Raw genomic sequence first — 24,940 nt, 5'->3', positions numbered from 1 at the left:
ATGGCAATCTTAAGGTTTTTAGCTGTAAATGTAACTAAACTTCACCTCTCAGATACTCCAACGTAACAACAGGACCCCTAGATCACCCTCCCCAGGTAAAACATTAAATATCAATTGTATGGTTTCTTTTTTTTTTTCTGGAAGATATACAATACAGTTCTAAACCTTTGGAGCTCAAAGGCAAGAATAATTACAGACGTTCATGGTGTGCATGATGAGAAAAGCCAGCCTAGATTATCATAATCATCTCCTTTGGCTATAAAATGTATCAATCTGACAGAAATGAAATAGTCCTTATAAAGTCAAAACGTTCTCCAAAATGTTCTGCCTGTAGGCTATAATACCTTTAGTTTTTATTCTCGACAAATACATTCATAAACGTATGATTAAAAAAAATCTGCCCTCATTTTGAGCTATAAAGCCTTGCAAGTGAACAAAAATCAATCCTTGAATTCACAGGGTGATTACCTTAATGTGGATAAAGCAAACAAATCATTTCAAGTAAAGCAGTTTTAATGATATTTTTTTCAGGCTTCTTGTATTACACAGAATGCTGTCCTGTCTTTGATACATATGTATACTTATGTGTACTTGTTGGCACCAGTTTAAAGATGAGTAAGTCAGGAATGAGATTACTACAGCATGCCATCTCTTTAGGTACTTCACTGAGGGAGGCTCTAGTGGCAGTTTTTTCCAGTTATAGCACTGCTGCTTAGTCCGTTTGGGCTGTAATTCTGCATATTGCCATCACAGTTTTGAAATACAGTACAGATTACAAGAGATTGCACTTACAGTCTGACAAAAGCCACTGAAATTGAATTGAAAATGCTGTAAGTTTCATCCACGGGATAAAATAAAGGAGTTAGTGAATTGCTTTTCCCAGTATGCATTCAAATCAAATCATTTTAAACACAGTCCATTTATTGTGTGGGTTGGTTGGTTGTCTTTTAGTATTGCATACTTTACTATGGCTACCAGCTGATGTGTGCCTGTGCTAGTTGGAACTAGCTGGATACTGATATAGGTGAGGACAGATGGAGGAAACATACTAAAAATTACATACTAGACATTTGTCTGATATGAACCTATTGTGTCATTTAATCAATTTCAAAAAGAACCCAAAGCAACTTACTATCTTCAGGGAACCAGAATTATGCACAAACGAAATTACTTGGTCTGAATGCAGTGAGAGATAGAAGAGATCATCTATCAGTGTGTTTTAATGAATATCTATATACAGTGCAGATGTATAAATCAGAGCCAAACTTCAGCGTCATGCTCTTCACTTCGTCTTACTTGCCATCAGTTCCTATTCCACTTTTAAGGTCAGTAAAAGACTGGAAAAGACACAAGAAAAGGTTGAGTATTGAAAAGTATTTCTTAAATCATTAGTTGTTCGTCATTTTAATGGTGTTAGACTTTAGCAAATTTATGAGGCATAAACTAGTTAGCTTTACAGTGTCCAAATATTGTTAGTCTTAGAAGACCTCTTATTTGAAGCCTGTATTCTCCACTCGATTTACAAACTGCCCCTATATTTTAAGCTGATGATGTAACTGCCTTATTTGCAGTGTCTTGGTCAGGATACAAATACAGTGGGCTCTGCGACGAATTTGCTCTTGGAGGTGGTTGTGTACTAGCCAGTCTTTCAGAATTTCCTGGAGACTTCTCCTTCCACCTTGGACTTGCCTGCTCCTGAGACACTTCCCACACAGAGGGGCATGGGGAGGTAAAATTCATGGTGGATTGTGAGAGGTAGTTCTCCTGAAGACCTTCTTGGAGGCACCTGTTTGAAAGCACTTCTTTTTCTTTGGAGTTTCGCCACTTCATCCTTCGATTCTGAAACCAAATTTTCACCTGTTGGCAAGTTAATGAGAGTTTATTAGCATTCATTTCATTAAGTAACATTGCCCTTATAAGTTTTTTTCCTTCCATCCCCTTAGTTTCACATTACCTCCCTATTTAATGTTATAGCATATCCAGTCAAACTGACTGATTGACATTAACTGAGGATTTTCCCCATTCCTATTTATTACAGCTTGGCCAAATACTCTCTGTGAATTTCCCCACCTCAAGCAGGGGATTTTTAGCTTGTACTGAATAGATGACAGCTCAGTGCTAGGGACAGGGCAATTTCTTATAGCACCATCTTTCTAGACTGATAAGGATTCTCAGAGTAAATTAGCATTGTCATTAACAACTAAGTGGTAGTATTGGCAATGTGAAACTTCCTTCTCAAAAGAGGCACCAAGAGCTAAGACTGTCCCATTCACAAACATAGCTTGGCCATATAGCTTCAAAATGTGTGTTATATGACACAGAAGTTAGGATTAAAGACATTTTGTCTAACTACAGTTTTCCAGGAGTTACCTAGAATCATGTGCTTTTGAGACAAAATTTCAAAAACTTTGATTCACAAAGCTTGGGCATTCAAAATGCACTCGTGAAATACTGGGAAGAGTTTAGGAAAATACACACCTGGGAACTGTTACACTAAGAGAAGAAATGGGTGTGTGTAGGGGGGGAACCAAGCAGATTATTCAGGTTATATTCTTTCTTAAATATTTGCATGAAGTTTCTTCTAGAATATACAAGGGAGTATACTTCCAAAGGTCTGAGAATCATCACCTTAGCTGGCAAGTATTGGTACTCCAGTACAACCAGTCAGAACCAGAAGAACTAACATTCATGGAACTACTCTTCCTTTTATGAGAAAAAAGACATGGGTATCATCTGGCCTATCATTATCATAAAATTATTTTCTTGTAATGATAGCTGTTATCTAACTCCATTATTTTTTATTCCCCATTGCTCTCTTGAATATCAAGAACATGGAAGAAAAGATCAACAAAAATAGTTGTAATATTAGGAATTTGATTATGTTCTAGGAAATTTTTAGGCAGCTCACTGGTGAGTGCAATTGCACATTTTCATTGAAATGAAATTGTTTATCCTGCAGAGATTGCAGCTTCATTCATGCTCTGCTTCTTTTTTGTTTATAGTTGGCGTGCTTGAGACGGAGTCGGTCATTCAGGTTGCAAGGAACCACAAGATTTAACCTACAATGCAAAGTAAAGCCAACTGCAAAGTTAGATTAAATTGTTCAGGGCCTTGTCAAGTTCTGAAGACCTCCAAGATAAAAATGATGAGAGCCATCATCATTCCCAGGCTTTTCTGCTCACCAGAGAGCTTCTGCCATATGTATCTTAGGCACTTTCACTACTGCTGGATGCAAAGAAATAAAATTGTACTGTCACTCTCACTCTCTTTCAGGTGTACTCTGGAGACCTGTGTCTACTTTATCATCTTCAGAATCCCACCCCTGCCAGTGGCTACAATGCTGATTTTCTGCTCTAAAACCCTCACAAACATCATTCTACAGTTTCTTTCAGGTTTTGCGCTCTTCAAGCCAAGCACTTTTTTTTTTTTTTATTTTTTTTAAATGTTCAGGTAAACTCTGAAGTCCTACAGTAGGATATGCAGAGTCATGTGTGGAAGCAAAACAAAACATGAAATGTGAATTAGTAAGCTAAAAGGCTTACTATTTCACTTTATTAGAAATGTGAATTGGAGCCTTTTGTAAGTCCACTATGCAGAGTTTTTCTTCTAGAGTTTCTCTGAACTCTGAAGAGTTCTTTCCTTTTGCAGCTAAGTTTGTTCTGCAGGGCAGTTTCCCCTGTCTCTCAGGACAGAATGGTTTCTGAGCAAGTGCTGTTGATTGCATTGTTACTAGCTGTATATCTGTGGGTGTAAAGAGTGCTCAGAGGAATACGGGAAGGCTCCATGCTGTGTTTTTGTTTTTTTTTTTTATCTGGCAGCAAGATGCAGCACAGTTCCTTACACCAAAGCTGCATCAAACAGCAAAATGGGCATTGGAAATGAAATGCAGCAGTCACATTTCTCTCATTTGTGTGAAAATAGAGCGATCAACTTTTGATTGTACTCCTTCAGGAAATAAACCAGGAACTTGGTCAAGCATTCTTTGGTTAAAAGTGCCATTGATTTACTGAGGTCTTTGCTCAGGGCAGGAGCTCAGGGCTGGCCCTACGCTGTTCAATTTTCCTCCTTCAAAACCATTTTAAAGATTTTTCTTCAAAGCACAAAAAGTTATGGGTGTTCTGTCATTCCTTACCTGAGACTCCTTTAGACCCAGGTTAATGGCCAGTTTCTTCCTGTCTGTTTTACTGATATACTTCTGCTTCTGAAACATTTTCTCCAAAGCTTTCCTCTGGTCTTCAGAAAAGACAGCTCTTCGTAATATACCTCTCCGGGCTTTGGAGTTAGACTCCTGGGTCAGAAGAGGCAGGACACTTTCCTCTCCTAGTGGAAATAGATGTGAATTTCACACAGTATCTAACACAGATTAGAAAAATATTAAGTGCTGTTCATTATAATGCTAGCAGACTACTGTGCCACTTTTGATTTGTTGGTGTTATAAGCGTGTCGTAATGCTTCAGTCGTGTTCATTAAGGGTGAAATTCTCACTTGGATCTAGAGGTGTTGTCAGTGGTCAAAAGTCTCCTTTTGACATGGTAAAAAGTAAATCAGATGAGTTCATACAGGAATATTAACACAGGGCCCATGCTACTGTAAAATCCAAGTACAGTCGGAGAAACTTCTCTGCTTTCCTTTGCACATTATCATTACTGAGTAACCTGCAGTAAGTTTTCCTAGAAGTTTATTTTCTCCTTATGTGAGATGCAGAACCAGATAAAAAGCGGTCTGTATCACTGACTCAAAGAAACTAAATAGGCTTTCTTAAGTTTTGTTTACCAATGAAAGGCTTTCAGAGTGAAGTATTTCTCAGAAAATCTACGGCCATTCACTTGCTTTTCTAGAAATGACAGCAATTTCTTTACTACAGATCTGGGGGGTACTTGGACTTATTCCTGTCAGTCTGGTTGCTAATCCTTTGACATCCCATAGGATAAATCTTCATGCCCAGTAAAGCCCAAAGCCCTTGTGCTTTGCCATACTCCCTCTCCTATAGAAGGATGTGGAGTAATGGGAGAGGTCCTGGTGAGGCTCGGTATGCCTCCAGCAGTCCCAGCTTCCCCAAATGCCCCCAAACCCAGGGAGCAGTACCAGAGGCTAGCTGAACAGGGCCAAGCATCAGACGTGATAATTGCACGGGACACTTACAAGCAGTCCAGGAAAGAGTTGCCCTTTGATTCAGAAACCCATGCTGTGACTGTAAAGCCAAGGACACCTATGATCTTTCTGTGAGAGGGCAGACACAAAGGTGGCTTTGGTTTATATTATGTGCAATTTGGACTCTAAAGGTACAAGCTGTCCTGTTGATGACACCTCCCCACATACACACCAAGATTGCTGTCCCAGTTTAAGGTTACAGCAGCTGCAAAGGGATGTTGCAGCTCAATTTCTGACAAGCATTTCCATGTCAAAAGCCAATTGCAAAATTATCATCTAAAGTATATTTCCTAAAACATTGTACCCTTCTTTCATGAAAAAAAGTCTATTTTAGTCAACTGTATAGGCAGTGGGGCAGAATTGAATACATTTGTTCAATAAATATAGTGCTCTTGAAAATACTGATCAAATCCAGATGCAGCTTTCACAAGCTGTTCCTTGGGGCTAAACCACCTTTCAACTTGGGTTTATTATACATAAATACACATGGGCATGTGTATCTTTAAACACTCTCGGAGAAACAAACACATGTACACCGAGGGTATTGTACAACTGTGTATGGATGACAGTGAGGAATTAGAGTGTCTATGTTTGTCTTGTAAAGTTGACTAGGTACTTTTGTGGTGTGTGTTTGACTGGTTTGATATTACGTTACACACATTACCCCTGTATCTTGCCTCCCACTGTGACCAGCAGAGGAAGAATATTAGAAGCTAAGCAAATATACAATGCTCTTTCCCCAAAATACATTGCCACTGTCAAGCACTACTGTTTAGGCACCACTGCATTTAATATTTTCTACTAGACATGCCTCGCTTGAATTTTTCTACATCTTAAAACCCCATCTTTATATTTGTCCCCTATTTTGAGCCGTGTCAAAAAAGTAATTATTTTGATTTAAAATGTTACTGTATAAAAAATGGATACAAATGTATTTCAATTTTCGAAATGATATTTGGGACCTGATACAAAAATCATACCCTACTGGTTACTGTCCTGATATTTATCACCCAGTGACACAGTCAGACTCCCTGCAAACCAAAATAAACTATCTGCAGCACAAACGTCAAAATGTCACAGTGGAGGTTTCTGTAAAGGGCGAGCTGGGTTCGTATTTCCCCAAGGAGTGCATAGCCCTGCATGCCCCCCCCCCCCCAAGACCTCATCCTGCTCACAAAGCTGGGGGCAAACACAAGCCCTTCTTCCTCAGTCGTGATTTCTGTCCTTCTTGCTGGAGTTTGCAGAATTCAGGTACCTTTTTTCAGAGAGCCTCCCAGTAGTTTCTGATGAATCATCAGCAATTCTCGAGTCTACTGGGAGGTACAGTCTGGTGGTGGAGGAGCTGCTACTTTCTCTCATCCTTACCACAGGATGAGAGATACCAGTGAGGGAAGAAGCTTAACAGGGCTGGTCCGTGACACCCAGGCGGAGTTCCACAATGGAGTTGTCAGCCAGGGACCCAGGATGCCAGATTATGTGACCCCTTAAAATTTGTCTTGCCTGGCTGGTTGTTAACAGTCAATCAGCAAAGAAACAACCTCCTGCCAGAGCACTGAGGCGCCAATTAATTCCTACAGAGGCAGTATGTAGGGTACAGCTTAACACCTGCATTAGGCTAATGTAATAGTGAGGAGTGATTTGGCAGATTCCATGAAGACTAAGGCACAGTATGCGACTGATTTTAAAAGCCCAACTGAGCAAAATTAAATCATGAGCACAACACTCATAAGCAGCAATAAACAACCACTGGGTCATCATTGGGTCAAAAATGATGATCCCCACTCATGTTTGGGATAATGAATACTCATCTTCAATTGTCTAGCCTAGATGATTTTGTAAGAATGCCCCATGTTACAAAATGCATTCTGACTCTGCTCTCAAAAATTACAGTTCAGTTGGTGGGTTAAAAGATTTTTAGTATGTGGGGATAGGCAGTTGTTCACTCACTGCAATAATTCTCTAGAACGAAGCAAGTCAGTTTGCAACCTGTTGCACTGAACATGCATCAAAAGGTTTAGTGCTCTTTTGACATAAATGCAAATCTGTTACCAACTATTTCCTATGTTGCTGGTTTGATTTTTGTTTTTGTTTTGTGTGTGTGTGTTTTTAAGTCTCTCCTTTGTGTCCTAATATATAGTGATAAATGTCCCCTTAATCTGTGGAACAATCTTCATTTGCCTTCATGGCAGAGACCACCTTGAAGGAGCAAGTAAAAGCTTTAGTCATGGTTTCCATTTTTTCATTTGAACTCAATACATTCTAGTTAAATGGACAATTAATAGGTCACTTCCAAAATAGTAGTGTATCACTCCTGGTTAATAAACAATCCCCACAGTTGATAATGGGCCTATGTATTCAGCAAGTCCCTGTATACACTCAGCTCATCCACTAAATCCCTTTTCAGGTAGACAGGGTTATATGGGAAGATGAGCTAGAATGAGTCTATAAAAGTCAGTTTCATTCACTGCTTTATTTTTCAGTCAAGTGCTTTAAATGGTGTCCAGAAAATCTCTTGGAATGTGAGACAGGAGAAAAGACTGGCACATAGAGTATTGCTTTATGGCCATACAAAAGGGCAACTGACCCTTGCCCAGGCCTTTTCAATGTGAAATGGTTCCTAAAGTTCATCTGCACAGTGAAAAATTGTGGTGAGGTCGCGTGTGGATGAGTAAAGTGAAAGTGGTGATTGGTCATGGTGCTGTCAGCCATTGTGGGAGAGCCGGGGCCATGTAAAACGCTCTGTGGGAAAGTGTCAGCCCCCTAAAGAGGTGCTCAGAAACTTGCAGCTCATTAAACTGCCAGCATTTGCTGCCTCACTTGTCAAGAATCATTCAACTTAGCAACTGCCCTTCTGAAACGTTCATAAAACACATGCACGTAGCCAGGAAGGGTTTGAATGCAACTGTGATAAAAAGTATATGCTATAGCACGCATGAACTCTAATTTCCATTTGGATTTGACAAAGGATTTGTGCTTTTTCTCCATTTTGAAGGCTGAGGAAATGCCTCTTCTGTTTGTGCTCCTGAGCATAAACATGTAAAATCAGAATATATATTCTTACACCATGGCATGCAAACTTCACAGTCAAGGTTACATTTAGATTTGGATTAAATGGAAAGGCATTCCAGGTCTTAATCCTGGGTGTAAAGTGCATACTGTCCAAAATTCTCTTCAAAATGTGTCTTCACATTTTTGCATTATAATTTTAAAAAGAAAAAAAAAAAATTAAACATGTGCATGCATTTGAATGCTACAACAAGAATGACTGTTTTATATAAATAATGCTAGAGCTTCCCGAATCATAATTTAACCCTAACAGACATCAAAATGCAACATTCATTTAATGATCTTTCAGCTCTTTTCTTTTCTTATTTGCAAATGTTTATTGACACAGATTTTAAAAAGAGTTACTGATTTTTAAAGAATCTTTTCTACCAAACTGAAAACAAGGAGATTTCCTAGGTTAGCGCTGTCTGGGGGTCTCAATGCCATTAGAAATCTCTCACAATTGCTCAGTGTACTTAAGTTTGATAAATCTTTGGAAACCTTCTGAATAGGATTGCTGTGATTTTACTAAGGAATTAGCTGCTGCCATTGCATCACCAATTAGTTTTCCAGAACACATTAAATCCTGCTGCTTTGGTTTACAGAATAACTCAAGCATTACTGATGAAGCATAAAAACTTACTTGGAAAAGCAGTGGGGGATGCAGGGTGCTGACAGGACCCACCGCAGCATGCTGAGTAGAATGGCGGGGCTCGGAGAAAAAAGTGTTTGGAAAGAGCTGCAGAGAAAGCATAGATCTAATTGATTATCCATTGAGCTTAGGTGATATTCATAACAACAGTCCTCCAAAAAGTCAGTGTGTAAAGTCCTGCCCCACAAGCTCTTTTTCCTTTTTTGGATGGTGATATTTTTAAGGCAAACAATGATAAGCCAAGTAATTGCTCTTTAATTTTAACAAGGCTAGTTTATTTAAACTATCTATTTTATTTGGTTCATTTAAATATAATATGGAAAACACAATTTATTTATTATAAGAATGAAACTCTGAAGATGTGAGATTTACTTCTGTAATTGCTATAATTATGTGTGTTTTTTTTCTAAATATTAGGATTGAACATGTTGTTTAAATAATGCATTGTCAAATTAATTAGTATAATATATTTGAGAAAGTTACTTCAAATAACTCTAGTTGGCACAATACCTGAAAAAAAAAAATCTAAAAATGAATCCTGACTGTTCTGCTTGTACTCAAGTGCTGTTATTAGTACTCAAACCAATAATGACTTCCATAACTGAGGAACCTTTATGAATAAAATATTTAAAATGTAATGATATGATCCAGGCACTGACTACAGAACATGATTCTGCTATCCTGATGTTGAATTCAACCTTGCTGGGAAAGTGCTCTAAATCTAAATAAACCACTTGCTGAAGGAGGCGCTGCTTAATACAATAAAATTGCTAAACGACCCCATAAAATTAGGTAATATCTGGTAACATTTCTAAAGATTTTTTGAACCAATAAATCAGAAGTCTCTCTATGTTAAAAAAAAGTTATCATAAATCTTTAAAAATTCTTCCTCATCAAATAATTCCTTACATTTTTTTCTATAAGGCTCATGGTTTTTTTCATTAATCTTAATTATTTTTTAATTTCTCTCATTATTAGTCAACTATGAAATGTGGATTTTTTTTCTCTTGAAAATAGATACATCATGCTTGCTAGAATTGTATGCGATCGGCATCTATGTCACTTCCCTGTCTTGGTTTAGGCTGAAAATAAACAGCTCTACACTCTGCACTGCAGTTTGTCTAAGTCTCCATAATTAATCAGATTAATTACAACAAATCAATAATCGGGAAGAAAGATAAATAAATGTATATAAGCAGAGTTATTTTTCAAAGTTTTTTTCCAACTGAAATGAAAAAGAAAGATGACACAAAATTAGGTTCCTGAATACATACTAAGGCATCTTAGTAAGTTTCCTGATGTTCAGATCTGCTGCCTTCCAAAGCAATAAGATATTGCTGTAGAAGCCTAAATCTGAATATTTTGAAAATATTCACCTCTTTTTATCTGAATTCATACACAATAGGTGAAAGTTTCTTTAAATTTACAGGTGTTTTATTACTGCAGCTTATCACCAACACTTTGCTGATTGTAATGAAATATAAATATACTCCAAGAGGAACTAATTGCCTATATTTGAGTGCATGCTTGCAAAACGTTTATGAAAAGGAATGATTTATGCCAGACATTAGTATTCTAAAGCTTCTCTTTCACACAAGACCAGCAAATACGGCACTGTGTCCTAAGGAGCATTAAGGAGTCAAGAAAATGCAGCTAAATTTTATCTGTCTTATGTATCCATGAGGCTTCAATGCAGCTGGAGCAGTACGGAAGTTGGAAAGGGTTTGACTGTAACTGAAGAAGCACAGAGATGGAGAAGGAAAAGACCTACCAGACAATCTCCACCATCCTCCTGAACACGAGAGCTTGTTCTTCAAAACACTTTTTATCTGCTGCTAATGTTTTATCTACTACACTTTGGAAACTCCCAAAGGAGGCTTTTCCTCCCTTTCTTGGCAGCCACATCCTTTGTGCCATTATCAAGCTTCCCTTACAGTAAGGTAGAATTCTTTCTGAAATTTCACTTCTAAAAATAAAACTTACCATACAAAAAGTACCACACTCAATTTCTTTGCTTCCCTTACACACGTATCAAATATTCCTTGACTGCTGTAATGCCCTATTCCCCTTAATCATAGCTTGAGCATCTTATTCTTGGAATACGATTTTTGTCATGTTGGCCTGTCCCTGATTTTCCCTCTTATGGTTTCTCAATTCTCTCCCGTTCCATGTTCTTTTTTGATTATATGGTACTCATCGTGATGTGGGATACATCCAGGTGGTTTTCTCCATTCACTAAATTTCTTGACAAATAAGCACAAAGGCCAAGAAATGGATCGGTGTCAAAACTTAAAACACACATTTTGCTTAAGAAAACCTCAAACTAGCCACACACTTCCATGAATATTGTTGGCAATGATTTAGTGCACTAGCACAGCACAATAATGCAAACAGGAGACATCTCCAAGATCTGCTCAAGTCAATGAAAATCATCCTTCTCGGCCTTTTTGCTTAATTCACTCAACTGTTTTTTTTCTGCCTGCATGGCACATACCCCTCCAAGGGAGAACATTTATTTAAGTAATAAGATGCAGATACCTTATATGAAGGTACCTCTGAACCAAGTGGTTCATGAGACTGTTCCTCAAGATAGGTTTATTCTAGATCCTATGGAATAACCAATAGCATTATGTCTCTCTAAACCATACAACCCATTGTGCATGTCCAGTTTATAAACTTCTTTAATGTGCTCCAACTACACTGATGAGTTAGTGAACTCTAGGTTGGGTCTATCAACCCGTATCTTCAGATCATGTCTACTGAGGCAGCTGCACTCAAAGAAAAGTGTAGGAGTTAGGCAGAGTTGCATCAGTAAAGAAACTGGCACAACACAGGGATACTCGACTCCACCGTGGGAGCCCTGTGTTAATGCCTCACCGTAGCACATAGGGAAAGTATTGTCTATGTTTCCACCTTCTGGTCACATATATCATGGCCACTCTACCACTGTTTGTTGTTTGAGCAATCTAAAGCAAACATTGTTTGCTGTTCACACAAGGCTGAAAATTGGGGATATGTCAGAATATTAGTTCTGAATTTATTGACCAGAATGAAGTGTACAGTAACAAAAAAGTAGCTTTCACTTCAAGCCACATGGACTAAACATGGGCTAAATCCTAGTAATTCATATCCAAGATACCTAATTCTTCTTCTTGGCATTCCCATTTCATAAAAACAGACACTGTAGAGAACTAAGCATTTCACAAGAGTGAGACTTTACAGGTTTAGCTTCACAGATGCATGAAAATGAAACATCAGAGTACGGCATAAATGCCTTTTGGCACTCCAAAAATTGTACTATATGCTTTAAAAGAAAATTTATTGGATCATAAATTTAAAAGGATGAAATACCTAAAATGAAATCAGTAATTTCTTTTTCTATTTTCACACAAGGTAAGTTCTTTTGACACTGTTGCTGCATGCAAAATTTTGGTAATAATGCTCATTTACATTCAGCTGTGTGAATTCAAAGCCTTTTCCCAACAGATAATAAAATGATACTAAACATGCAAATGAAACTCGAGATCATCCGGTGCTAAAACTCAGAGATTAGTTCAGACAGTGACATTTTAAAACATACTGCCCACTCTGAAGATATTCTAAATTGAAAAACCTTGCCATCCAAAAGCCGTGCCAGTAATGGGCTTGAAGGTTTTCCTTCTAACTACACAGCATTTTGACAGGAAGGTTCCCGAGTCTAATCCAGTTGAAATGGATATGTAATTTTAAAACAGCATATTATTAAAGACATTGTTTGCTTTTCCTAATCCTACCATTGTGAAATGACTTGGGAAATAGCGTAGGCCAGTAGCCAGGAGGCAAATGACAAATGGTTATTGAGGAAGAGCAAACCTTTAGTAAACTTCAGATATTACCTACACAGGCCTCCTTCACTGCACATGTTGCTTGTTGTAGTGTGTTTTTTATAGCTCACTGATAAAAATGTTGTATAGTCTTGTGACAAGAGCAGAAACACCTCCGAAGAGTTACTCAGAGAGCAGCAGAAAGCCAGCTAACATGCAACAGCAAGCACGGGAATAAAGACAGAGTTCAAGCTGTGTGAACACAGCCCTTACGTTCTCTGGGTATTGCTAAGCCCTCGCGAACTGCTCTCCCCATTGATGCCCAGGCTCCAGCCCTGGCAGGAAAATAAAAAATATCATTAAAATTATCTCATTTAATCTGAGAAACCTGGATGAAGCGGGTACAAGTCAACTGCAATTTCCCACGTACATCCATTCTTGGCAATGACTAAAGCAGGCTCCAGCACAGCTGCAGGAAAGCTGCATGTCTTGAGGAGTTGTCCCTGCATGTCCCTGCAACCAGTCCAGCAGCAGCTGTGCCAGGCTGGTGGTCCAGCTGAGCCACATGGCACCATTTCTGCTCCTGAACCACAAGCCATGGGCCTCGGGGTGAACCACAGCTCAGACTTATGCAGTTACTGTGTTCAGCGTGGTGCTTCAGCAGCAATTGTGCACCCCTAAGCATTTCCCAGCTGGTGGGGAGCCCCTGGCCAAGAGAAGGAAGCAATGGCTGCTGCCATCTCCCACCAAAGGCAGTCACCACCACAAGGACGTGGCAAAACTGACTGCGAGAACTTGTGGTACAGCATCCCTCAGAGCTGGCTTTCCTGCACTCCTAACATCACTGTCTATTTGTTTGCATTCATTCTTGTAAAACAGCAGCATGAATGCTCTGGTCCAGCCCAAAGGGCACACCAGAGTGACATACACAGACCAGTTTTAAAACCACAGCAAACTTTCACAGAAATGGTTTTGTAGTTCCAAAAATATATTCTGAAATCCTGTACAAGCAGCCAATGCAAGAAGCAGGCTTGCATTTTTATAATGGGTCTCAATTGGGCTTTCAAAAATTATCAGAGTAGTTACTCCAGAAAAGCTATGTCATCTAAAAGGGCTTCAAATATGCTAACAGCATGATTATCTACATCTACGGCAACGTTGTGGATGTTGGAGCCTGCCAAAGATTAGCTCAGATCACATGAATCATGGTCAGTTTTCAGAGGCACCATCTGCATGTCCTTTTATCAGGGCATGCCTTGCTGCACGTGTATGCTTGGTTTGTTTCTCTGCCTGAGGAAACTTGGGTGCCTCAGGCTGGCGACAATGCATGGTCACACTCTGGTGTACACTTCAGCACTGGGACAATCCAAAGCAGCATCCAAACCCCACACCACTTGCCAAAGACTACATGGCTCTCCTGTGTCAGCAAGAAAGGCTGCTTCCATCTCCACCACACCTTGTACCTATTGAGAAGGATGGGGACCTGGAAAGCTGTAGGTTTACCAGCTTTGCCTCCTACTCTGTCCTTCTCCTTCAAGACACCCATGTGCTAGGATGTTCCCAGCACTTTTTGCTTGACAGTTCTTGTAAAAAAAATCTTTTCTCACTCTCAGTTAAATATTTTAAGGGCATTACTGTCACTTCTCTGTCAAAAAGTTTGGCGTGCTGTCTAAGCTCCTTGTCTCCTGAATAGTCTCCTGAATAGTCAATAAGAAGAGATAATCAGCTCTATATAATGACTCATCACCTTAAAATAGCTGCCTAAGAAGGTAAGTTGTGTCATCCTCTGGAGGTGTCTCTGTATTGACTATGGATTAGACAAGGTATTCAGACAACTAGATTAGACAAGACACCTATTTTTTTTAAGCAGCTGAAGTAAGATGGCATTCTCACTATCCTTCATGGGTAACGTCAAAAGAACACAAATTCCCTGCATAGCCATAAAGAGGCAGGAAAAATGATAAATTTCAGCCATAAAGACACTAAAATTATTTTATTTGCTTTAGTTCAGAAACTACTGTTGCAACCCTACTTCCAAATCTTACCATTGGCCAAAATGCACCATTTCTTCCAGCAGTATGCACTGAGTAGCTACAAATTCCTACCTGAACCAGTCTTTACTTGCTGCATTATTGCCAGTTCCAAGCAGCCCAAAGTCTCCAGATTGGCTAGATGTTGATAGAATGAAAAAATAACAAGTGGTGAATTCTGCATTTTTTTTAACACATGAGGCTTTTTAGTCCTTTTACATTTGTACAAGGAAATATCTCTTCAAGTTGAAATCCAAGATATTCATATAGTCACAAGATTCCAGAAGCAGGGGCTTTAGCAAAGGCCACCAAATTGTCCAAGATCCACGTGGATGAGATAAACTCGTCAGCAGACATACAAAATACCTCAACAGAATTATGGGCTATATAACTTCAGAAAAAGGCAGCCTCCCACGGGAAATTTTTGTGAGCTTTTCAGCACAAAGCAAAGGCTACTTGTTCTCCAACATGATGACTTACTTCAGTGAAACACAGACTAGGTTACTGAAAATATTTACGTGCCTAACTTTATAAGGATTTGGGTCTACAGATCTGATATTTGAAAGAGCCTCCTATTGCTTTATGTACCTGAACTTGCTTTCACATTATAAAGATTACATTCTGAATTCTGTTGGGTTATGACTGACACAAAAGTATCACTTAGAAAAATTAGAGTAGGGGTTGGTGTGCACAGCTGAATTAAGCAAGATATTCTGTCGAAGACCTTTGCTGGGCAATGGAGGCTGGGAATTTGCCTTCCAAAATGATGGGAAACTTATGAATGCAAAATAGCATAGCACAATGAAGCCTGAAATCTGCACTCATGCAGAGAACTTGCCTGATGAGATTAATCTTTATCACTTCCATCTGCTTTCTATAAGCATGGAGAATATGCTATGAGATTTCAGAAGACTTCATGCTGCAGCATAAAGTGCATTTTACAGAAAGAAGTTTGCTAACTGTAGGCATGATTAATTCCACAGTTTCCCCTCAGTAAATTGCTTTTCTACAGACCTCCACCATTGCTCTTCCTAGTGCTGCTCTGAGATCTTTTGGCCATGCTTAAACCTCACTAAGGACCAAATTCTGGAGCCTCTTCCTTTCTCAGAGGCAGCACACCCTGTGCCACCAGAGGAGATGGTACTGCCCAGTGCTGACACTGCTGGCCTGGAAGCAGGAAAAGATGCTACATTGGGGGAAATCAGTTTATGATTTCTGATACAGAAACTTCTCTGTCTCCGATCTCCAATCCTGTTGGAGACTTGATTGTTAAAACAATGAAGGAATCTCAATGCTCCTGGCAGTTAGGACATAAAAGAACATGCCAAATAGATCTCTCCACCCCACGGGAACCCCAACAAAACAGAAATCTTGAGACCTGTTAGTCAACAACTTGTTGACTAAGTGAAGATGCAAAGTTCCAGCAGCTAGTGCAAACTGCGAAGGAGCAGAGTTCTGCCTTTACTTTTAGTGAAAGTTACAGCATTATGTGCTGCTCAAGGACACAGTCTGACAGCCGGCTGGCTTTACATCAGTAGTTAATAAGCATTTTTTCACTGGGGACATCCAACATAAAGGAAAAAATCACTTAATTTCAGTAATTTAATTATCTCCTGGTTGTCACAAGAGATTCTACTAAAAGCTGGAAGTAAAGTATGTTGGTTAATACAAGCATTGCAGGAAACAATTACTGTCATCACACCGAGGGAGAAAATTGACACTGGTCTAAAGAGTCAGCCAGCAGAGGAAGACTTGGTTTCACTTCCCTGCAATGCTCTCAGTTTTCTGTTTTACCTTCGGCAAGCTGTTTCCTTTTGCTCCAGCTCCTCCTCTAAGCAGCAGAGGTCTCTCCTATCTCACCAGCATGTTGCGATGCTAAATGCATTAAAATATAAAGTACTCAGAAGTTAGAGAAACAGAAGCCATATCCGTATCGTAGAATGGATCTTTATTACTATACCTCCAGTTTATGTTCATATTTGCTCCAATTCCTTTCTTTTGTGTTATATGTAACGTACCATATTCTATTCTGTATTCTGATGCTTTAGGAAAAAAATCCTGTAAGATGAATTTTTCAGCAAGTTTTGCAATGGAAGTATCTCACTGCTATGTTTGTTTTATTTGTTTCATTGTGCTTTTCAGTTTCTTTTCTCTGTTAATCTATCAAAACACCAACATTAAAGCAAAAAGATGGATTCTTGCCATGTATGTACTAGTAAGAATATTCAAGATGTAAAGCAATTACTGTTATTTTCCCTCCAGGGCAAATTACTTGAGAAGAGCAGGGATTTTCAGAAAATAATTTCAGGTAGCAAGGTAACTGGGTACTTCCCACTGAGGTCACTGTGACCTGGTGCCAACCAGTACTTGGGGAAACTGAGTCATGAGGGAAGATGTGAAATGGACCTCTTTGAAGGCTGTGCTACGGCAGGCCGCATCTCATCATCCTCCAGGTAATTTTCCTATGTCAGAAAATGCTGGAGAAAACTGTCAAGTCTTTTAATTTATTCAGATGGTGATGACAGCATTGGAGTACAAGGAGAAGTACAAATCCGAGATCAGCAAGCAGAAATTGAGGACCTCTTCCCTACCTAGAGTCCATTAGTTTGCTCAGAAGCTTTATTTTAGGTGTCCCTCACCCTTTCACTGTCAGAGTAAGTATAAACTGCATAGCTGTAACACATTTCACTGGGAAGTGTTGCTTTACGACAGTGCAATTTTTAAGTGTTTCTACCCAGGAACAACACGCTCCAGGTGTCCAGAGCTTAAAAAGCAGAACCAGATTCTGGTTTGGTTTATATAGTCATGGCTGCAAGGCCGCAGTGCAGAAGGCAGAAGCACAAAGCAGAAGCTCAAAGCAGAGACACAATTTCACCTCTATTTTATCAAGGAAAAAGATCCTGAAAGGGAAGAAGCAGGCCCACAGCACACGGGTTAGGAGAAATTCAGTTCATCTGGATAGAAACAGAGTGCTTAACACATCTGCTAAAGCTGGTGGGCCCAGTTTAGCCTTCCATCACCAACACTGGGGCTTCAGAGCAAGGAGCAAGAAAGCCTGCAGGAATTTGAACATGGCATAAGCCAACACACCATTGCAGAAGACATGCGAGTTTTACATCTAACAACACTTCCTTCTGCTTTTGATTTCTAAATTCTAGATGCTTGTTCATGTGGTTGTACTGTTAAGTCAAAATAATCAAAATTTTAAAAACTTGTAATTTGATTACATTTCACCTGTAAATATCATTAGAATGCTGGAAAGTGATTTCAATATTGACAGAGAGCATAAAGATATTTCTTTTCAAGATTTCTTTCACTCATTAGAAGATGTATCTTATGGTGGAATACTTTATGTGTATTTGTTCAGTTTTTCCTTTAGGATACTTTTGGAGGAGTACTCCAAATACATAACCAGATAAACACTTGGATGATAAAACTAAAACAGTTTAAACCTATAAATAATACATATGGAAAATTGCTGATAAAACTCTGGGGCTAAAGAGTTACAGAGGGAAAGGCTGGCATGACCAGACATCACAGATCGAGTCCCACCCAGCCTGTCTCTGCTTCACACATGGACTAGAGTTTTCCAGCTGACAGAAAAAATGCCAATTTTTCATTCTTTAGCATTTTTACAGATTGTTGAAAGGCATTTGAAAACGAAGTGCTTTGTTCATGTCTTTCCTTGATAGGTGCTGTGGATACTTGTTGGTTTTGGAACTGTGAAATGGCTCCGTTTATTCAGTTCGGTCCCTGTTGTGATTTCATATGCTTTGCTTTCTGAAGACTTTTGTGGCCTCACCAGAATTTTGGAATACATGAGCAATACAGATTACTTATCCTGCTAGTTGTGATGCTTTTCAGTTTTCTTTTCTGCAGGTATTTTTTTTTCTTTAAAAAACTTTGTATTATGCACAGCTAGTTTGCTGGAGCATTTTTAGTCTCTACACAATATGTAAAGACTTACTAGTTCAGAAAGATTAAAAACAAATTTGATTTACTATGTTCCGAAGTCTTACTAAAGACTCAGACCATGATTTTCCAAAAAATCATGTAGTTTAGGGAGTCTAAACAGGGATGCATTTATTCCTCTGAAAAACCTACAAATATCAGTGCATATTCACAAAAATCCATCAATTTGAAAACTTTGCCTGGTACAAATTCCTTACTTAAAACACCTAATCTGACAAAGTCATTTGCCCTATCATAGCGTAATCAGGAACTGCAGCCTGACCATGCCTTACTCAGAAATGCCAGCATCCAGCATGTGAACAGTTCCCCTAGAGTATGCCTATGCTAAAGAGACTCCTTAGAAAGCATGAAATCTGGCTCAGCAGAATAGTTCTGATCTAACTTGTAAGAGTCCAGAATCCTAAGAGCACTCATCACTTTAAGACACATAAGTCAGATCAGCATCTATATATTCCTGCTATATATACACCTTTGTTGTGCGTCTTCTGCATTAACAGGAAACTTTTTCTGAGTGCATAATGCATGAGGAAACGTAGGATTTCTCACTGCCCAAATGTTAGGGCCTGGTGCTTGAGCCCAGAGTCTCCTCTGAACTCCCTGGGAGTTGTGGGATCACAAGAAATGTAGGATCAGACCCCACCCAGATCGCTAGGAAGACCTGACCTTGCAATGCTTTGCTAAATTCATGGGTACCACTATAGGCTGATGAAAGAAAAGTAATTCTGAAAGCAAACGCTTGAAAAACTCTGCACTCAGTCACTCCTGTTATACTTGGAAAAAGTTTACCTGTAGTGATGAGTGCTGGGAAATCTGCTGTATCCCTTTTTATGTGTGCTTTGTGCATAGAAAAGCAGCATTTTCTCTAGAACTTAAAAAAAAAAAAAAAAAAAAAAAAAAAAAAAAAAAAAAAAAAGATATATGCACCTAATTCCAGAAAGATTACATTTATCCTGGATCCTGACCTGGTCTACACTTGGCTAATATAATCATGTACTTAAATAACTGAAGTGCTTAAGATACACTTACATCAGTGAGGTCTGGAACATTTAGAAATGTTAACGTACGTTGATTTGAGTCTCTCCTGCCTTACCTTAAAATACATTATGACAAATACCCCAAAAACTGCTTGGGATTTTGCAGAACAGTTTGTAGGATTTAATTAAAGTAAAATTACACTTGGAAAAAAAAAATAATAATTGTGGTTCTAAAACGAGCCTTTTGGTTTCACATCTTAAAGCCTTAGCTCAATAACTATGCTTCTGTTTGCCTTATTTTCATATTAAGAACCTTTAAAACTGAATGATCATATAGAAAAATTCTGAAAACACTACAGAAGGCTGATAAATGATAACAGAAAGGCAAAATACACATGGTGAGTCTACTGCTGAATTTTATGAATTAAAAGTTAATTCAACTTCAGATAGTTCTGTGACTGACAGAAATGCTCATTCCTAAAAATGCTTCAAAACACTGTTTTTATTCAAACTAAATATATGTAGGACGTTAAGAGATAAAACTTGTTTTGTAAAAAATGTTTCGAGGCGACTCTCTGGGCTGACAGGAGGCCTGCCCGGTGGCCAAGCCGTGGGCAGAGCGGGCTGCCAGAGAATGGGCGAAACCGGCAGGAGTGGCAAATTCTGCATGTGGGTCCGTCACCTAGTAAAAAGCACTCTCTTTCATTTTTACACCGAATCGAATCGCTAATTACAGGTTGTTTATGGAGCTGTAAAGGTATTTTTTGAGATTTTTTTTGGTTTCGGGAGGGGGGTTGATTGGTTGGGGTTTGGGGGAGGTTGGTTATTTTCGGGGGGCAGAGTGCATACTGCCCCTTCTGGTTTTGTCAAAACTTATAGAAAATTGCCTGCTTCTCTTGATTTAATTTCCAATTTCCGAGGAAAACCTCGCACCCCCTCCCCTGCTCCCCCCGGGCCGGGGCTGAGGGGCGCGCTGAGGAGCGCTCCGGCTCCGCTGCCCCCGCAGCCTCTCAGACCGCGGGCGGGCTCCCGAATCGCCTCAGCCTCCCAGGCAGCCACCAGCCCTGCAAGAACCGCGATGAGCAGCGATTAACAGCGCTCCTCAGCAGCCCAGCGCCCTGCCTCGCTTACTACGCCCGCAGGTGCGCGGGCCCGCCAAGTTTAAAGCCGCCGTCGGCAGAGGCAGCCCCGTGGCGAGGCGAGAGCCGCCGCCGGGCTCCGGGCAGCGCTCCCCGCTCCCCCCCACCGAGGTTTTTGGCCGCGGAGCCGCCCCCGGAGCTCTCCCCGCAGCTCCCCGGAGCCCCGCGGGCAGGGGCCGGCGCTCACCTGTGGCCGCCGGCGGGAAGACGCCGCCTCTGTCCGCCGCCGGAGCCCGCGCTGGCAGGCGGCCGCCGTCCGCCGCCGAGGGGTTAAGCACTTGAAAAGCCCACCGTGTCGGGAAGGGACCCCCCGAGGGGCTGATTTGTTCCGCCGCGGGGCACAGCTTGAGGGGGACGGGGCTGGCGGGGAGGGGACGGAGCTGGGCAGGGCTCTGCGGCGCCCCGGCCCGCAGCAAGTTCTCGATGAGGAAACTTTTGCCCAGGTTGCCGAAGCCCGGCGCCGCCGGCAGGTTGAGGAGAGCCGAGGAGCCCACCAGGTCCCAGTACAGGGCGCTGGGCAGCATAGCGAGGGCTGCCCGCCCCAGCCCAGCCCAGCCCGGCCGCCGCGGCCCCTCACCGGGCCGGGACGGGGCTGCGGGCTGTGGGGGCCGGGAGGGCTGAGGGGAGCGGAGCGCCGGCTGGAGGCACGCCGCGCCTCTCCGCCGGGCTGGAAGGTGTGTCCAAGCGCATTCATTATGTCAGCCGGGCTGGGGAGTGAGTGATGGACGCGGCCAACAATGCCGCCTCGCCCCGCAGCCCCCCGGGGACGGGGGCTGGGCGGGGAGCGGAGCGCTGGCTGCCCCCTGCTACCCGCCCGCCGCCATGTCGGGAGCCCGGGGGCGCCCCTCAGGGTGCCCCGACATGGCGGCGGGCCCGCGCCTCAGGGCCGGGCGGGCTACACCTGCGCTGAGGGGAGGGGAGGGAAGGGGAGCGGGGCCCCGGCCTCCGGCGGGGGAAGGTGGCCGCGGTGCTGACCGGCGAGGTCACGCCGACCTAATGATCTCATGAGGTAATAGGAAGATAGTCATTAGCTCACTCCCTCTGGGCATTTTTACTTGCCTTTCTTTTTTTTAACCCCCCCCCCCTCCTTTCCCCCTCCCAGCCCCCACTGGATTTTTAACATTTGTCTCAATAAATCTGATTAAGATCAGCGTGGTGCTGTTAATCATGTTTTCGAGAAGATGTGGGGCGATGCTTTCTGTAGGCATAAACACTCCTTGGCAGCGGTGGCTATGTTTCTACTCGTGTATATTCTTTTTATTTATTTTCTTAAAAAACACATAACACAGCAGAAATGCATCACTTTTCCCGTTAAAATACACAGAAAGCTAAAACTGGATGCTCTTCCCAAGCACCTGGAAGTGTCTCCTTGTTTTGCAGAGAAATCCTTTTCTTTCAAGCAGGTGCTGACCAGTCTCAGGAGTATTCCCTGCAAAATCCTCTGGAGCAGGTGTGTCCCTTATTACCGTAGGGATAATCCCCAGCTGTGGCCTTGGACATTGTAACAAGGTAGTTATAGGTACAAACAGCTGGAGAAGTAGAATCATTCGTGTCTTGAGACAGCAGGTTGGAAGGGTGGTTCAACTTCTTTGGTATTAGATAATATCTTGGGAGATGTGAGTTAATCACTCAAGCCAAACTTTCCTTTGCATCCTTGGGGAGCAAACTCCTGCCAGAGTTTGGGCACTTTCTCCACTGGCACCACAGTGGTGTGCATCTGTGGTGCACAGGAATCAAAGAAGGTAAGGTTGCTTCACAGTGGGGACTCTCGTAGTCCAAACTTCTGTCTTCAGCAGTGGCTGTAAGCGTGAGGAACAATAAGAACAAAATGAACATCGCCAATAGTTTCCCCCTCGTGTACTCCCATTCTGTAAATGTTCTCAGCTCAAGGGATTTCCCAATGTATAAGCACTTGTATTTGCAGATCATCTGAAGGTCTTCATCTTTGTAAACTCAAGATGTTAATGCAAGTATTTTACCTGTCTGCATTTTGTGGCTGGAGTTGTGTCTTGCCATAGAAAAGGACAGAATGTAGCCCAGTGGAGCCAAGAGTGTACCAGAAGCTACTATGTATCATTGTAATATGAAGATGCAGGAATCTATATGTACTGTGTTTCTAAGGGAAAGAAGCAAACTCTCCCAGGAGAGCACCTGCTTTTGAGCATTGCAAGTAGCTGCCTCTCTAATTTACCCCTCATAAATTTATTCACACTTGAGGATTTCTTCTGTCTTTCCTTTCACTGACTAAATTCTCACAGAGTTCCCAAGGGTCTGAGACACTGAAAACCATAATTCAATACTCAGGAAAATGAAGTTAGTCCACCCAGCTGTGCTGCACGAATAAAAGGTATTCACCAAGCCAAAGATGGTTGTTGAAGACAGCCTTGGGGTTTGGATTCCTCCAAAGCCCTTTCTTATGCCAAAGTGGCTACTATTGTGCTGATGTGTTAATTTCAGCTGTGTAGGTCAGTAAAGTATGATTATCAAGTCTCACGTTTCTGTGAAATATAAGCCCAACATATGTAGCATTTTGGCAACTGCTATGCTTTGTGGAAGGGAGTGACAAATTGCCACACAACGGGTTAACAATTCATGTCAGGTTTTGCCTGTAGTTCCAGGGTTCAACACATCACACACAACCCATTGCAGTGAGTTTAAGAAGTTTCTGTCTCTCCCATCTTCATCTATCAGTGACCTCTCACTTGTATTCTGGCTCTGCAGTGAATGGGATCAGGGAACTCACATAGGTTTTAAACAAGACAGTAAGAAAAGATTGTTTTCAAGAGATTCCCAGGGGAGAGCTAAAACCAGTTGAGAGAGCTTGAGTAAGGATGGTAGTGTACAACTGGCCAAATGAACTCATTATACCAGGGCAGCCCCTGAGTACTTTGTCCCTGGGACAGAGTTCTGTAGCTTTGCTGAACAGCAGTTAGGAAATTCTGTTTATCCTCTGGGCATGTGATAACCAGGTACAGTCAGGCCCAAGACCTGTTACCTGTCCAAAGCTGGAGAAAACCATCCAAGAAAATAGAGATTCCTCATTCAGATCTGGAGAACAAAACAATTTGAGTGCAAAAACAAGTGGCATCCCTAAACCCAGATCATTTTCCCTAGTGAATGCAGCCTGGAAATGTGTGACAAAGAGATTCTGAGCCAGGGAGCTGGAAAGTCATTGCATCTGTGTTACCTGGATACATACAGCAAGTAGAGATGGTATTCCCATTTCTTTTCATTCGGTTCTGCAAACTTGGAAGCTATTTAGACTATTTGAATTTCACCAATCTATTAATTTAGCTTTGTCTTATCCAGATTTAAGGAGAAAAGAAGTTTGCCTTAACTGGATAGCCTTGTTTGCTTTTGGGTGTTTGGAAAACATTACGATACCCTTCTTAGGTTGCAGAGCTTAAAGAAGGGTATATGAACATACATCAAATGCCCTGCACTGTTAGGCTTCCCAACTGGCAGCCCAGTGTACAGTCTTGCTGCCAAGGCAGTTTATTTAACATATCAAGTATAAAATCTGTGCAACCAAATCAAAGTCTCCCCCATGATTCTTTTTCTACATCAGCTCTGCCCCTTCTCAAATGGCATTTCCATCCTTGGACTGGGGGATTTTTTCCTTGCAGCTCCTTCCCAGTAGCAAGCCGTGTTAAATTGAGTCCTGCTTTTAGTTCATTCTTTTCTTATAAACCTTCCCATTGCTTAACTGGGTGCATATATATTAGCTGTCACATGCTTCTTTTGAAAATTTCCAGTAGTTTCTTACTAGCTTGTTCACATTTGTCTTACTTTTTTACTTCTAAAACTGCCAAATATATGGCTAGTCAATAAGCTGCAGCAGTCAACTACAAAATCCAAACAAGAAACAATTCTTTATTCATTTACTTATTTTACGCTTTACCAGATTCAATCAACATCTACAATATTTGCGAGATTTACATACATTTAATTTTCCTGCAAGCCATTTTTAACAAGAAAAACCTTCTTGGCTGAGACAGCTGCTGAAGGCTTAAGCTGCCAAGGTGTAGGTCCACATGCCAGTAAGTTACTCCAAGGTACTCAAAGGATCATGGGGATGATCTTTTTATTTTACTGCATAGACTGTGTTGGAAACCAGTAGCATAGGTAGCTCAGAAGATGTACTTTCCAGGACCCTGTGACAGCAGCAGCTGAA

The 24,940-nt window shown here is 41.1% G+C and overlaps 1 protein-coding gene across 1 annotated transcript; it reads right to left on the bottom strand.

Annotated features, from left to right (window-relative positions):
* Window positions 1-331: 331 nt before the first annotated feature.
* DBX2 (developing brain homeobox 2) lies at window positions 332-21,629 on the bottom strand. Its single transcript, XM_068669364.1, has 4 exons — window positions 20,954-21,629; window positions 8,840-8,935; window positions 4,133-4,320; window positions 332-1,857 (listed from the first exon to the last, which is right to left on the bottom strand). The coding sequence occupies exons 1-4, from the start codon at window positions 21,288-21,290 to the stop codon at window positions 1,540-1,542; spliced, it is 939 nt and encodes a 312-aa protein (XP_068525465.1). The 5' UTR covers window positions 21,291-21,629; the 3' UTR covers window positions 332-1,539.
* Window positions 21,630-24,940: the final 3,311 nt, after the last annotated feature.

The sequence above is a fragment of the Anas acuta genome, chromosome 1 (assembly GCF_963932015.1).
Source record: "Anas acuta chromosome 1, bAnaAcu1.1, whole genome shotgun sequence".
Classification (NCBI taxonomy): Eukaryota; Metazoa; Chordata; class Aves; order Anseriformes; family Anatidae; genus Anas; species Anas acuta.
This window is presented reverse-complemented; position numbering and strand designations above follow the sequence as displayed.